Source organism: Helianthus annuus, chromosome 6 (assembly GCF_002127325.2).
Source record: "Helianthus annuus cultivar XRQ/B chromosome 6, HanXRQr2.0-SUNRISE, whole genome shotgun sequence".
In the NCBI taxonomy this organism is placed as follows: Eukaryota; Viridiplantae; Streptophyta; class Magnoliopsida; order Asterales; family Asteraceae; genus Helianthus; species Helianthus annuus.
In genome coordinates, this window is record NC_035438.2 from 95,884,288 (window position 1) to 95,901,570 (window position 17,283).

A 17,283-nucleotide genomic window follows, 5' to 3' on the forward strand; every position below is an offset into this window, starting at 1 on the left:
CTCAGGTTTCCAGTTTTGACCTTTTAGGCTTATGTGAAATTACCAAAATGCCCTTTCAGTGCATTGGATGGTTATAATTTATAAAATTCACATATATATGATACCCTACTATTATAACATAATAGATTAAGTATACTTACTGATTTATTCAGATATGTAACTCAGGTTACTGGTTTAACTCTTTTATACCCTTTAAAATGACTAAAATACCCTTTCGGGGCATAATTGAGTTAAAAACCACTTTGGGCATAATTGTGACAACCCTCACAAAACCAGGTATCCGTACGACTTAATTAACTATTAATTGTTGCCTAATTACTGTGCTTAACTGAGATTTCTGATAAACTGCTACTTGATTGTTGATACTTGTACATATCTGCATCATACTTTGATTTCCGTCACTACATTATTTACTTACTGAACTCTAGTGACAAACATGATGCACAAAAGCACAGTAGCATTTGAACGGATAACCTATTGAACGTGCTGATATAGCCAGCATCAGGCAGACACTGCCTCTAAAGGCCTGAATGAGCCAGAAATATTTTACTACACCCGTAGTGTGTGTAGGGATACAAGGGTTGTATAACTGCGTCTCTAGGAATAAGATATAGAGATTGGATGTGCCTAAAACATATTCTAAGCACAAAACACAACACTTTTATCAACACACTAGCTTCTAGCTAATTAATAAAGTGCCAAAATATGAGGAAATATTCCTGACACTTTGCAGAATAAATTGTGTCGCTAAAAATATTATTTACGACGCTTAAAGGATTACTTAAGCACATTAACGGATTACTATCCAACCGAACAACCGGACTATACCCGGAACATAAAAATATTGCCAGAAATATTGTTAGTCTTTTTCTGAGCCAGTTAGGGTCCCTGATTACCCTAACACCCGCTTTATAACGTATCAAACAACTAACAGGGTTAATCTCTAAACTTAACCTACTTTACATAACTGAACTCTAACTGAACAATCGAGATCCAACCGGATACCCACCCCCCCCCCCTTATGGGATCGGCTAACAAGAGAGGACAAGGAGGGTACAACCTTTTTAATATTTTATTAGATTTCGTGGATATCTAGAGGACTTGTAAACCGTTGGACGATAATCAAAATTTTGTCTATAAAATGCACACTAAACCCACAAGACTTCACACCTCACATCTCACCATCACCATCACTCTCTCCCTCTTGCTCTCTCCCTCTCGGCCGTAACTACACACACCCACACATCCATTTTCGAGCTTTGATTCATCCATTCCAAGCTTATACAAGTGTTGAGGATCACGTATAGGGAAGCTTGAAGCAAGCGGAAGTTGAAGGACCTCGTTCATTTGCTTTTATCCACGCCATTTTCGACTAGATTCTTCCCTAGCCCCGAGCTAGAGGTATAATGTTTAAAACTCACTCTCGAGCGTATCTAAAGTGGTTAATATGATTTTTAACGGTTAAAAGTTGGAAACATGCGTTTTGAATCTTTAAAGACTACTAAAACTCGAATATTGTTGGTTAAAAGCTTATAACGCGTGTAAAAGTCGTAGTATTCGAATATGTTGATTATGGAGGCCCGATCTACGTTGTGGTGGCTCTTATCATCGTTTAACCCGACTTTGTTAAGATCATGAATCTTGACATACACTTGTTTCTTTTGGTACAAGGGTTAAAAGGTGAAACTCCACCACACGAGAAGCATGAACTTGTGTAAAAGTGTTTTGACTTGTAAAATAGTATTTAAAACGAGCCGATCTACGTATGTACAAGTGGTATATTCGTAGAACCAAGTGTCGAGAAAATCATGTTTTATAAAAGTTGGATAACATGTTAACAAGTATGATATTTTTACAAACTACAATAGTATAAACACTTGTGAAACGAAAGATCCGACAAAGTAACAATTTTTATAAAAATTGTCGGGAAGTTGTGAAGAATGATTTGTTCCAAAAACGGGGTTTTTGCAAGACTAAACTATTTTATACTTAAATCCACTAAATATAAGGTGATCTACACTATGATTTTCGGAAAAACTACAAGTTCATGTAACAATACGATTTTACATGCTAGTCTACAAGTTTAATGTATTGAAACTGGTTTGAAGTATCGGAAATTGATTGGTTGATTAAAGAAATTGTTGAAGTGATTTTGTAAAAGAAAATGATACGCTTGAAAGCATGGCCACCTCCAGTTACAGGGGAAACTCTGGCGAAATTTTTCTAAAATCTAACACTTAGAATTATTTGCAAGTGTTAAACTATTTTGAGATGTTTTCAAAATACATTTCGCCATGACTTTATTTATTAAATAATCGGAGGTGGAATTTTCACAAAAACTAAATGTGATAAATATTTATTCGATAAATATATTTTTCACCACACTGTTTATGATTATTTTGTGAAAATATATAAATATTATTTTTAGAGTAAAAATAATATTTACAAACTGTGACGAACCCAAAATAATACCAACGCCTACACGACAAACATATAAGTTACAACGGTAATCATTATTACCACTAAATCGCCAAAACGTAACTTACGCCTTATCCGGAAATATTCATAAATGCGGATATTGTCAACGTATTATTTTGGAAAGTATTATGCGAAGAGAAAATATATTATTTTTGAGAAAAATAATTATATTTTAGAATGAGAAATAAAATATATTAAGTGAGACTTAATATTATAAACGCACATGTATTTATTCCCCCATCCTTGGGAAGGAAATTAACTACCAATTATGTACAAGGAACAGTTGTCTAACTGTTTCCCGAAAATTAAACGATAAAGCCAAAGCACGGCCATCCGTCTAATAGAATTAGCACATGTAGGTCGTTGCACAGCTTTCGGACATTTGGAGTGCTTGATTTAGCTACGCACTGACTGTGAGTTCATGTCCCCCTTTTCTCTTAACTGTTTTCAGTTTTCTAAACTGCGGGGGTGAAATAAATGTTACAATGATTACGAATATGGTTATACATGGTATGATTAGCGTAAGGAGGTTTGTTACTTAGATCATGTGAGTGGGTAGGCGGAAACTTGAGGCCATTAATCCTCATAGTAGGACCGAGGGACAGGAGCGGTAGATCTATCTGGGTGTAGCGAGCCCAGCCCCAGGTCCAGCTGAACGGACCTCGGGGTGACTTAGTGCCCGACGCATAAATCCGCTAGGTTTGAGTCATCCCTACTTGCACTTCGCACATATCAATGGCCTTGCAAACCATTGGTGATCTCTTTTTCCTTATTTGCTACATACCAGGGTTTTTGATAAATACAAAGGTTTGTTTACTCACTATCGCATGAACTCGCTCAACATTATTGTTGATTTTTCAACTTACATGTATTTCAGGGAATTAACGATCTGGCGCGGTATGGCTTGTTTTCCGCTGCATAAGTCACCAGGGTCATCCAGGGTTCGGGGAATGTGGCTCTTTCCTGGACAAGTCACAGTCCTTGAATCATGTTTATGTTATGTTTGCATTTGTAATGTTTAGACAAGTTATGGTTGTTGGGTGTTAACCCATTAAGACAATGTTTAATATTTTTATCAATGGATGATCTTGCATATTTTAATTCATATAGCTTGTTATGATTAAGCTATGGTATTAAGAAGTCACACCAAAATTAACCACGCTTCCGCAAAGCCAGGGTGTGACAGCTTGGTATCAGAGCTCTGATCATAGCGAACTAGGATTCCTTCTCGAGTCTAGACTATGATCACTAGGGCTCTCACGAAAACATTTTTACTGCATACCACTTAAAGTCCAGATCCAAAACATTTTTATAAACAAATGTTGAGCATATTTTATTTATTATTTTTAGGCTCAGTCTGGGAGGCTGAGGCTCGGTCTGGGAGACTGAGGCTCAGTCTGGGAGGCCGAGGCTCGATCTAATGGATCGAGGTAGTTGTCTAGTGGGACTAGGGAGTCAGTCTGGGAGGCTGGGAGAATTTGCTAGTGGGACTAGGGAGTCAGTCTGGGAGGCTGGGAGAATTTGCTAGTGGGACTAGGAAGTCAGTCTGGGAGGCTGGGAAAGTTTGCTAGTGGGACTAGGGAGTCAGTCTGGGAGGCTGGGAAAGTTGGCTAGTGGGACTAGGAAGGACAGTCTGGGAGGCTGGGAGGCTAGTGGGACTAGGAGGATTATGTGATTATTACTTGGTAACTTGTGTGATTACCTGATTTACTGATTTTTGTGCATATTTTGTGTTTATGTTACAGACCCATGGACTCACCAGCTACTGGTGATTCAGATACCACCGGACCATTACCCATAGTATCGGACGACATTGTGTCTTCAGAGCACGAGGTGCATACCTCCGACTTCACCAGCACCGATGATGATGACTTCCAGCCCTTCGCTCTGCCCGACGGCGCTGATGAGCATATCGATGACCCACCTGCTGAGTATCTTCCCTTGGTAGCGATTCCAGCTCCCATACCCCTTGCTTCTTATCCAGCATACGACTTGCTACCCGACGCCGAGGCTGACGGCGACATTGATCTCTTTGAAGACGAGCCTTACGAGGATGAGATTCCTGATGCAGCCCCTCTTCCCGCTGGCGATCTTTTGATGATCGCTGGTGCTCCAGTTGAGGACTCGCCCGCCCATTCGCCAGTCCCAGACTCCTTTGAGTCTGTGGCATCTGTACCGTCTCACGAGGTGAGCACGCAGCATTTTGTACATGACTCGGACCCCGATCAGGCATCTTCTGCCGCACCCATCCCGAGCTTTGTGTTCGAGCACGATGACATTGAGGATTCGGATCCCGTTTTTCCTCCAGGATTTGATCCTGACCGCGATATTGAGTATATTCCGATGGACCAGCATATGGAGGACCCTGTTGATCCCGTCGATCCTATCGATCCCTTTGATCCAGAGTTTGATTTTGACATGGCTTTTGATGACCCGGAGCCTGCCTTGGCCCCAGAGCAGGCAGCTGCTCTCGATCCTGTGCATGAGCATGACTTGGTACATGCTGATGTTCCTGTTGAGCCCGTTTTGGCTGACCCACCTGTTGGTGATGTTCCTTTGATAGCTGATGATCCTGTTGTTGATCCACCTTTTGTTGATCCCCCTTTGATTGCTGATATCCCTGTTGACCACCCAGTTGAGCATGTTGCACCCGTTGATCCTGTCATTGCTCTGTTCGATCCTGTACCCCTCGAGCCTGAGCACGCTCTGTTTGCAGAGCATATGGATCCACCCGATGAGGAGGCTCAGCACGGTTGGATACCTGCTGACGAGGATGTTCCACCGTTTCCACCACATCACACTGATGCACATCATACTGATTTTTCATTTCAGATCCCACCGTTTGTACCTCCAGCGGGGCCTGGAGAGGGCTCTTCAGCCCACCCTTTTGGTCATGTACCGATGCCTATGCCTTTCGTACCTCAGATGACATCTGTTCCATCTTCTATTCATGTAGCACCATTCGATCCCACCAGCACGCCACTGCTTTGGTCATCTTCCTCTCCGATGCCACCCACTGATCCATATCATCCATTCCATATGGGGCATACCATAGAGGACGTCTTGATGTCCTTTGTCCATCAGCATGAGTCCCATACACAGCTACTCCAGGAGCTCGAGAGAGCTCAGCTATCTTTTGGTCCATATCATGGTCAGACATCCTCATCTTTTCAGCCTTTTCGATCATTACCCCCGGACTTTGCTGCCCGACTTTCGACTTTAGAGCGGCAGATCGCTTCTGTTATTCGCACTCAGCAGGCGATGGAGGAGGACTGGCTTCATCTACGCCGCTTACTCTACACTCACTTTCCCCCTCCTCCACCCCCATCCGCATAGAGCTCATTGGTGCCATAGTGGTAGACGATGGTGAGACGACAGCGATTGTGACTGCACAGCCTTTTGGAGACCATCTGATGATTTCTGACTTTTGTTGATACCTATTTGATGTACCTGATGTATGTGATATTGATATGATATAGTTTTGTACAGGGGTGATGTAGCCCCTATTTGATTGATGGTTGTATGACACACTTACTACACTTTATGGTCTCGATATATGTAGCAATCGCGGTATTCTCACCATATCTGATGCACTTGATTTCTTATTTATATATTTGTAACATGGGATGTTGGGACATGGGATGTTGTATGTATGATATTTGTAACATGGGATGTTGGGACATGGGATGTTGTATGTATGATATTTGCAACATGGGATGTTGGGACATGGGATGTTGTATGTACGATATTTGCGACATGGGATGTTGGGACATGGGATGTTGTGTGTGATATATTGATAACATGAGATGTTATGTGCTATTATTATTACTATATACGTACGCTTTATTATGGCCTGACCAACGTACACATCTTTAGAAGATGGCGCCACGACGACAACCTCAGCCAATGCCTACTACTCAGGACGAACTACAGCAAGTCATTGCTGCTGCTATTGCTCAATATGCTGCCTCTCAGGGAGGAATGAGCGGAAGCAACTCCGGCAACACGGGCAACAACAACAATCCACCGCATGGGTGTACTTACAAACAATTCTTGGACTGCAAGCCCATAAACTTCGATGGCACAGGTGGTGCTGTTGCTTTTGTCCGCTGGGCTGAGAAAACCGAGTCCGTACTTCGCATGAGTAAATGCGCGCTGGATCAGCAAGTCACTTACATCTCAGGGCTATTTGTGGATGGAGCCCTATCCTGGTGGAATCTACAGGTCCAAACCCTTGGAGAAGCCGCAGCTTACGCACTGACCTGGACTGAATTGAAAGAACTCATGCACAAAAAGTACTGTTCTCGCGCTGAAATCCAGAGGTTAGAGACCGAATTCTGGCACCTGAAGATGGAAGGTCCCAAGATAGCTGAGTATGTTCAGAGGTTCCACGACTTGTCGCATGTGGTACCCTATATGGTTACACCGGAGTTCAAGAGAATTGAACGCTTCATTTGGGGATTGGCTCCTCAAATAATCAGCATGGTGACTTCTTCCAAACCAGCGACAATCACTGAAGCCATTGATTTGAGTGTGGCTCTCACCGAAGAGGCAATTCGGTTGAACAAGTTTGATGAAGTCGAGCCGAAGAAGAAAGAGACTCACGTGGAGTCGTCAGGTGGAAACAAGCGAAAATTTTCGAATTTCAAGCAGGGCACCGGGATGGTGGTTAAGAAAGGGGAATCGAATGCGCCAGTTCAAGATACAGCTGGTAGTAAAAAGAAAGGGAAGGGATACATGGGTGCACAACCCAAGTGCAACTCATGCCAACGACATCACTCTGGTCGTTGCAGCTTAAGAGTTTGTGAATCATGTGGGAAGACTGGTCACACGAAGGACTTTTGTTGGGCTAGTGCTGGCCGGGGAGGCCAGGGAGGATCTGGGAATAGGAATAACCGTGGTGGTAATGGGAACCGCCCACAAGGAAACCAGGGAGGTGATGGGAACCGTGCCAATAATGCTAACCAAGCGGGCACCATGAATCGGAACCAGGGAAACCACCAAGCTGGAAACAATGGAGGAAACGGGCAGAGGCCCGGATGTTTCTACTGTGGAGATCAAGGGCATTACAAGAGGAATTGCCCAGAATTAAACCAGGTACGCGGAAGAGTTTTTAACATGGAGGCCAGGGAAGCGCGCCAGGATCCCAACGTTGTCACTGGTACGTTCCCTGTAAACCAACGCTATGCATCCGTTTTGTTTGATACTGGTGCCGATTATAGCTTCGTATCGCTAGAATTTAGAAACATGCTTGGTTTAGCCGCTAGTAAGTTAGATATTCCATACTCGATCGAATTAGCGAATGGGAAGTTAGTAGAGACTAACGAGGTGATTCGAGGTTGCGTAATCGAGCTGGGAGAGCGTGAGTTTGCTCTCGATCTACTACCAATCCAGTTGGGAAGCTTCGACGTGGTAGTAGGGATGGATTGGTTATCGAGTAACAAGGCAGAGATAGTTTGTCACGAGAAGATTATTCGTATCCCGACCGATGATGGTGAGACCATTGTTGTTCATGGGGAGAAGCGTGAGACGCCGTTAAGGATGATTAGCTGCCTGAAAGCGAGGAAGTGTTTGCAGAAAGGATGTGTTGCTTTTCTGGCACACATTGTGGATAAAAAGGCTGCTGAGCCGAAGATCGAAGACATCCCTGTCGTGAGGGAATACCCAGAAGTCTTTCCAGAAGACTTGCCTGGCTTGCCACCTCAAAGGCAAGTGGAGTTTCGCATGGACTTAGTTCCAGGCGCCGCGCCTGTGGCTAAGGCACCCTACAGACTTGCTCCGTCTGAGATGCAAGAACTGTCGACACAACTTCAAGAGTTGTTAGACAAGGGTTTTATCCGGCCAAGCTTCTCGCCTTGGGGAGCTCCAGTGTTGTTTGTGAAGAAGAAGGACGGTAGTTTCCGTATGTGCATTGACTACAGAGAGTTGAACAAGCTGACGATCAAGAATAGGTATCCCCTGCCAAGAATCGATGATCTGTTCGACCAGCTTCAAGGTTCAAGCTTCTATTCAAAGATCGATCTTCGATCTGGATACCATCAGCTACGGATACAGGAGGAGAGTATCCCGAAGACAGCCTTCAGAACTCGATATGGACACTACGAGTTTCTCGTTATGCCATTTGGGTTAACAAACGCACCTGCAGTGTTCATGGATTTGATGAACCGAGTTTGTAAGCCATACCTGGATAAGTTCGTGATTGTATTCATCGATGACATCCTGATTTATTCGAAGACAAAGGCTGAGCACGAGCAGCATCTTAGAGCCATTCTGGAGCTGCTAAAGAAGGAACAGTTGTATGCCAAGTTCTCTAAGTGTGAGTTTTGGCTAAGGGAAGTGCAATTCCTTGGACACATGGTGAATGGAGATGGAATCCACGTGGATCCAACCAAGATTGAGGCGATCAAAGATTGGGAAACGCCAAAGACGCCAACCGAGATTCGGCAATTCTTGGGTTTGGCTGGCTATTATCGAAGGTTCATCGAGAACTTTTCAAAGATCGCTCAACCGTTGACACTCCTCACGCAAAAGGATAAGAAGTTTGATTGGGGAATCAAACAGGATGAAGCGTTTCAGATATTGAAAGATAAGCTTTGCAACGCGCCAATCTTAGCTCTACCAGAAGGTACTGATGATTTCGTGGTATACTGCGACGCATCGCGTCAAGGATTGGGTTGTGTGTTGATGCAACGTCAGAAGGTTATAGCCTACGCATCACGCCAACTGAAGGTGCATGAAAAGAACTATACCACACATGATTTGGAGCTAGGCGCAGTGGTTTTTGCCTTAAAGATCTGGAGACACTACCTTTACGGTACAAAGTGTACAATCTTCACAGATCACAAGAGCCTCCAGCATATATTCAATCAGAAGGAGTTGAATATGAGGCAAAGGCGATGGGTCGAGTTGTTGAACGATTACGACTGCGAGATCAAGTATCATCCAGGGAAGGCGAATGTGGTCGCTGATGCCCTAAGTCGTAAAGAGAGAATCAAGCCCATAAGGGTTAGGGCTATGGAAATGATAATTCAAACCGACCTTTCCTCACGCGTTCGTGCAGCACAGAAGGAAGCTCTCAAGGAGGGAAACCTTGAGGAAGAATATCTCCGTGGGATGGAGAAGATTTTGGTGCCAAACAGGGAAGGAACGTTGTGTTTTGGGAAAAGGATTTGGGTTCCTCTGTTTGGTGGTTTAAGAGAGATTATCTTTGATGAAGCTCACAAGTCGCGGTACTCTATCCACCCTGGAGCGGATAAGATGTACCAGGATCTTAAAGATTATTACTGGTGGCCTAGGATGAAAGGCGATGTTGCTATTTACGTGAGCAAATGTTTGACTTGCGCCAAAGTTAAGGCGGAATACCAGAAGCCTTCAGGACTTCTGCAACAACCAAAAATTCCCCAGTGGAAGTGGGAAGAAATCTCTATGGATTTTGTTACGAAGTTGCCAAGAACGCCAAAAGGCCATGACACTATCTGGGTGACAGTGGATCGCTTAACAAAGTCAGCACACTTCTTGCCTATCCGTGAGAAGGATAATACAAGCAAATTGGCTGAAATCTACATGAGAGAGATTGTTACACGCCATGGAGTACCTCTCTCGATTATTTCTGATAGAGATGGGAGGCTCGTATCGAGGATATGGCAATCCTTCCAGGAAGCTTTTGGCTCAAAGCTGAATATGAGCACAACTTTTCACCCGCAGACCGACGGTCAAAGTGAGCGGACGATTCAGACGTTGGAGGACATGCTGAGAGCATGTGTGATGGATTTAGGCGGTAGTTGGGATAACCATTTACCCCTGGTTGAATTTTCATACAACAACAGCTACCACACCAGTATTGGTGCCGCGCCATTCGAAGCGTTATATGGGCGCAAGTGCAGGTCGCCGCTCTGTTGGTCTGACGCAGGTGATAGACAATTGGTAGGTCCCGATGTAGTTCAGGAAACTACAGATAAGATTGCGCAGATTCGAGATCGCATTAGTGCGGCCCGTGACCGTCAGAAGACCTACGCAGATCTGAAAAGGAAACCTCAGGAGTTTGAGGTTGGGGATATGGTTTTGTTGAAGGTATCACCCTAGAAGGGTGTGGCACGATTTGGGAAACGTGGGAAGTTGAATCCACGCTACATTGGTCCTTTCAAGGTTTTGGAAAGAATTGGGACCGTAGCATACAAGTTGGATCTACCTGCCGAACTGAATAATGTTCACGATACATTTCATGTATCCAATCTGAAGAGAAGTCCAACTCAAGTTAACGTTGCCATTCCTACCGACAAAATTCATATTGATGACACGCTCCACTTCGTTGAAGAACCTGTCGAGGTCACGGATTGGAAAGTGAACAAGACCCGCCGGAGCAGTGTCAAGCTCGTCAAAGTTCGCTGGAATGCTAGACATGGTCCTGAGTTCACCTGGGAGCGTGAAGACCGAATGAAAGAGAAATACCCCCACTTATTTCCTGAGAACCCTGCTTCTACAAGCAGAATTTAAAATTTCGGGACGAAATTTATTTAACGGGGGCAGAATGTGACAACCCTCACAAAACCAGGTATCCGTACGACTTAATTAACTATTAATTGTTGCCTAATTACTGTGCTTAACTGAGATTTCTGATAAACTGCTACTTGATTGTTGATACTTGTACATATCTGCATCATACTTTGATTTCCGTCACTACATTATTTACTTACTGAACTCTAGTGACAAACATGATGCACAAAAGCACAGTAGCATTTGAACGGATAACCTATTGAACGTGCTGATATAGCCAGCATCAGGCAGACACTGCCTCTAAAGGCCTGAATGAGCCAGAAATATTTTACTACACCTGTAGTGTGTGTAGGGATACAAGGGATGTATAACTGCGTCTCTAGGAATAAGATATAGAGATTGGATGTGCCTAAAACATATTCTAAGCACAAAACACAGCACTTTTATCAACACACTAGCTTCTAGCTAATTAATAAAGTGCCAAAATATGAGGAAATATTCCTGACACTTTGCAGAATTAATTGTGTCGCTAAAAATATTATTTACGACGCTTAAAGGATTACTTAAGCACATTAACGGATTACTATCCAACCGAACAACCGGACTATACCCGGAACATAAAAATATTGCCAGAAATATTGTTAGTCTTTTTCTGAGCCAGTTAGGGTCCCTGATTACCCTAACACCCGCTTTATAACGTATCAAACAACTAACGGGGTTAATCTCTAAACTTAACCTACTTTACATAACTGAACTCTAACTGAACAATCGAGATCCAACCGGATACCCCCCCCCCCTAATGGGATCGGCTAACAAGAGAGGACAAGGAGGGTACAACCTTTTTAATATTTTATTAGATTTCGTGGATATCTAGAGGACTTGTAAACCGTTGGACGATAATCAAAATTTTGTCTATAAAATGCACACTAAACCCACAAGACTTCACACCTCACATCTCACCATCACTCTCTCCCTCTTGCTCTCTCCCTCTCGGCCGTAACTACACACACCCACACATCCATTTTCGAGCTTTGATTCATCCATTCCAAGCTTATACAAGTGTTGAGGATCACGTATAGGGAAGCTTGAAGCAAGCGGAAGTTGAAGGACCTCGTTCATTTGCTTTTATCCACGCCATTTTCGACTAGATTCTTCCCTAGCCCCGAGCTAGAGGTATAATGTTTAAAACTCACTCTCGAGCGTATCTAAAGTGGTTAATATGATTTTTAACGGTTAAAAGTTGGAAACATGCGTTTTGAATCTTTAAAGACTACTAAAACTCGAATATTGTTGGTTAAAAGCTTATAACGCGTGTAAAAGTCGTAGTATTCGAATATGTTGATTATGGAGGCCCGATCTACGTTGTGGTGGCTCTTATCATCGTTTAACCCGACTTTGTTAAGATCATGAATCTTGACATACACTTGTTTCTTTTGGTACAAGGGTTAAAAGGTGAAACTCCACCACACGAGAAGCATGAACTTGTGTAAAAGTGTTTTAACTTGTAAAATAGTATTTAAAACGAGCCGATCTACGTATGTACAAGTGGTATATTCGTAGAACCAAGTGTCGAGAAAATCATGTTTTATAAAAGTTGGATAACATGTTAACAAGTATGATATTTTTACAAACTACAATAGTATAAACACTTGTGAAACGAAAGATCCGACAAAGTAACAATTTTTATAAAAATTGTCGGGAAGTTGTGAAGAATGATTTGTTCCAAAAACGGGGTTTTTGCAAGACTAAACTATTTTATACTTAAATCCACTAAATATAAGGTGATCTACACTATGATTTTCGGAAAAACTACAAGTTCATGTAACAATACGATTTTACATGCTAGTCTACAAGTTTAATGTATTGAAACTGGTTTGAAGTATCGGAAATTGATTGGTTGATTAAAGAAATTGTTGAAGTGATTTTGTAAAAGAAAATGATACGCTTGAAAGCGTGGCCACCTCCAGTTACAGGGGAAACTCTGGCGAAATTTTTCTAAAATCTAACACTTAGAATTATTTGCAAGTGTTAAACTATTTTGAGATGTTTTCAAAATACATTTCGCCATGACTTTATTTATTAAATAATCGGAGGTGGGATTTTCACAAAAACTAAATGTGATAAATATTTATTCGATAAATATATTTTTCACCACACTGTTTATGATTATTTTATGAAAATATATAAATATAATTTTTAGAGTAAAAATAATATTTACAAACTGTGACGAACCCAAAATAATACCAACGCCTACACGACAAACATATAAGTTACAACGGTAATCATTATTACCACTAAATCGCCAAAACGTAACTTACGCCTTATCCGGAAATATTCATAAATGCGGATATTGTCAACGTATTATTTTGGAAAGTATTATGCGAAGAGAAAATATATTATTTTTGAGAAAAATAATTATATTTTAGAATGAGAAATAAAATATATTAAGTGAGACTTAATATTATAAACGCACATGTATTTATTCCCCCATCCTTGGGAAGGAAATTAACTACCAATTATGTACAAGGAACAGTTGTCTAACTGTTTCCCGAAAATTAAACGATAAAGCCAAAGCACGGCCATCCGTCTAATAGAATTAGCACATGTAGGTCGTTGCACAGCTTTCGGACATTTGGAGTGCTTGATTTAGCTACGCACTGACTGTGAGTTCATGTCCCCCTTTTCTCTTAACTGTTTTCAGTTTTCTAAACTGCGGGGGTGAAATACATGTTACAATGATTACGAATATGGTTATACATGGTATGATTAGCGTAAGGAGGTTTGTTACTTAGATCATGTGAGTGGGTAGGCGGAAACTTGAGGCCATTAATCCTCATAGTAGGACCGAGGGACAGGAGCGGTAGATCTATCTGGGTGTAGCGAGCCCAGCCCCAGGTCCAGCTGAACGGACCTCGGGGTGACTTAGTGCCCGACGCATAAATCCGCTAGGTTTGAGTCATCCCTACTTGCACTTCGCACATATCAATGGCCTTGCAAACCATTGGTGATCTCTTTTTCCTTATTTGCTACATACCAGGGTTTTTGATAAATACAAAGGTTTGTTTACTCACTATCGCATGAACTCGCTCAACATTATTGTTGATTTTTCAACTTACATGTATTTCAGGGAATTAACGATCTGGCGCGGTATGGCTTGTTTTCCGCTGCATAAGTCACCAGGGTCATCCAGGGTTCGGGGAATGTGGCTCTTTCCTGGACAAGTCACAGTCCTTGAATCATGTTTATGTTATGTTTGCATTTGTAATGTTTAGACAAGTTATGGTTGTTGGGTGTTAACCCATTAAGACAATGTTTAATATTTTTATCAATGGATGATCTTGCATATTTTAATTCATATAGCTTGTTATGATTAAGCTATGGTATTAAGAAGTCACACCAAAATTAACCACGCTTCCGCAAAGCCAGGGTGTGACAATAATAGGACCTATCTTACTGATATAACAACATGTTTAGTGCATATTAACTTAGGAAACTTGTATATAATTATTATGGTTACTCGTTACGCACTTTCGCGTTCGGATCGGCTTATGTAACTAGTTTACACATATTAGTCGAAACGGGTCAAACCGTATCTTTTGTGTCAAAACCCAGAATGTGATTATGTTACCCATATTAAACAAGCATGCAAGCTTGTCGGGTCAAAAACCACATTCTAAACCGGTTCTCGCCTTCCATGCGATTGAACTGTATTCATCCTTGTAAACTAACCGGTCTAAGCTAAGGCTAAATTAAAGACCCGTTAGGATTCTAATAGGTTATTTTAAACCTTCGTTCCAGAATAGGAGATCCAGTAAAAGATACGTGCACTTGCTTATTGTGAATTATACTTGCAAAGGTAAATACTTTTAACTTATTTTCCCTTATACGGGCTTGGGGTACGGTATATAAAATACCGCTTGGTCGAGCATTTGAACTTAATCGATTAGTGGTTAAGTATTATCAAGATGACCCGTTTGAAAACTGGTTTTGTTTGTTTTACGCCTTTGGGAGTTTAATGACCATGTCCTGGATATCCTTGGCATCATTCATGAAATGGCCACGACCTTGACACGCGGGTGTAGGCGTACACCCAACCATGTGTCCATATTTATTAAGGTATAACCGTTGGTTTCCCGCCGCAGGTTTATACTATGTGGTGTGTCTATTAATCTTAAACCCGGCACGAACCGGCCGACTAAACGCCTAACAAACATGTAATTCTTTTACAAGTTTAAATTGATTAATTATCCCAAGTTATAAAAACAAAAGTTTTGTGCCATGTGCATTCAAATCAATTTTTAAAACGTTTTCAAAATGAGTCATTTAAATTGTATTTACCAGTGTAAACTGACGTATTTTCCCCAAAAAGATTAAGTGCAGGTTCTACACGTAATAGGCTGGCCTCTCCTTAGCATCGTTAGAGTCTCGCAAGCTTGGATGCAATGAATCTGTTGAACAATTCTCCTTTTATTTTGATCCGCCTGTGGATCTATTTCAACTACTTTGTGATACTTAAATATTACAATAATCATTTGGTTGGAATAAATCTATCTTTTGCTTCCGCTGTGCATTATAATTTGTGTTGTTTGACTATGATAATATCAACTATGTCACGATACTCCCCCACCGGTGACACGTGGAAATTTAAGGTGTGACAATGATCAAACCTATCGTGAAGGAGAAAGTACTAGTGTGTTTAATCGGTTACAACCGAATTACAACAAGTGTAGACCCCGCGCGGTTTACAATCCCGAGGCTGAGCACAATTATGATCTGATCTACCGCCCTGCTGAAGCGGCAGAGAATTCAAAATTTATTAGCAAAATTGCTTTAGCTCCACTAGAGAAGGCAAAGCTCCCATCTAACATGGGCAAGTTCAACGGTTTGACAGACCATAACGATCATCTGCGGGTATTCGCAAGCGCAGGGCTGGTAGGAGGCTAGACCCTACCGATGTGGTGCCACCTTTTCGTTCAGACCCTTACAGGCGCCGCAAGGCTTTGGTTTGACAACTTGCCCGTGGGAAAAATCACGTCATGGATAGACTTGCGCGAGAAGTTTCTAGTTCATTTCAGCCAGCAAAGGCGATACATCCGCGACACGGCAGATGTAATGAACATCTGGCGCCATGATGATGAAAGTTTGGAAGGCTTTATTACCCGCTATAACAAGGAGGTACTCGAAATCGGGGACGTTCACGAGCAGCTGATCCGCACCCAATTTAAATATGCAGCCAGGTGCGATGACATGGTAAAAGTCCTGTCTGGAACAGAAGGACTCCCGAAGAGCTGGGAAAACTTAATGGCGGCGGCTAAGGTCTATGCGCAAATGGAAAAGAACCTCAATACCAACAGGCCGCCACCACCGCACAGCCGACCCTCAGATCTAAGCTCAAGCAGCGGAAGAAAATTCAAGAAAGGCTGGCGCGATTCAAGCTCAGGGAACTATCCATCAGAGGATGCACGGGCCACAATCAATAAGCTTGCTGCACAGAGAGAAGCTAAACAAGAGAACAGGGAGAGACAATGGACTCCCCTAACCAAGACACCTGCAGAGGTTCTAAGCATGGAGGATTACCAGTTTAAACCTCCGCCACCCATGAAGAACAAACGTGGACAAGACCCGAGTCAGTATTGTGAATACCACAAAGACAACGGGCATACTACTATAAACTGCATCTGTTTGCGCACAGAGATAGAGAAGGCACTTAAGAGTGGTGAGCTCACTCACCTACTACAAAACGTGCGCAAAGAGATAAAGCAAATCACTCGAGGCGAAGAAGGCCCGAGCAAAAAAGCGTAAAACTAAGCCGCAATTCTATGATCTCCCTGCAGAACGAAGCAGACTCTACAGTTATCAAATCTAAGCAGGAAATAGAGTGTAAGTTAAGTTCCGAGTAATTATTTTTAATAGACTTTGTAACGGCCTCTGCGCCTTATCCTGGAATAAACCACAAAGTTTCTATTATTCTTGTGTTTTTTCTTACAAAAAGCATGCAATTTCTTTTGGTAAGTGCAAAAACATTATGGTAAATACAATACAAGTCTCATGAACGGTCAGTGATTACATCACACAAGACCATACGTTCACACATAAGCTTCATACCACCTTCATTCGCCTTACCTAATCAAAGTAATTGTACGCATGCAAAATATTGTAAACTAAAAAACACACATCATACTATTCTATTCCTGGCGCACTAACACGCCTTGAAAAACTATCAAACACGACAGTGTTTCAACGTACGTTACTTGCGTGGCAGCGCATTAACAGAAAGGGGATACACACCCCAAAAAGACTACAAAAAATTGT

The 17,283-nt window shown here is 42.1% G+C and overlaps 1 protein-coding gene across 1 annotated transcript; it reads left to right on the plus strand.

Moving 5' to 3' along the window:
- Positions 1–15,924: 15,924 nt before the first annotated feature.
- Positions 15,925–16,773, plus strand: LOC110932786. The gene has a single exon (XM_022176041.1). It carries the CDS (start codon positions 15,925–15,927, stop codon positions 16,771–16,773), a length of 849 nt encoding a protein of 282 aa, XP_022031733.1.
- Positions 16,774–17,283: the final 510 nt, after the last annotated feature.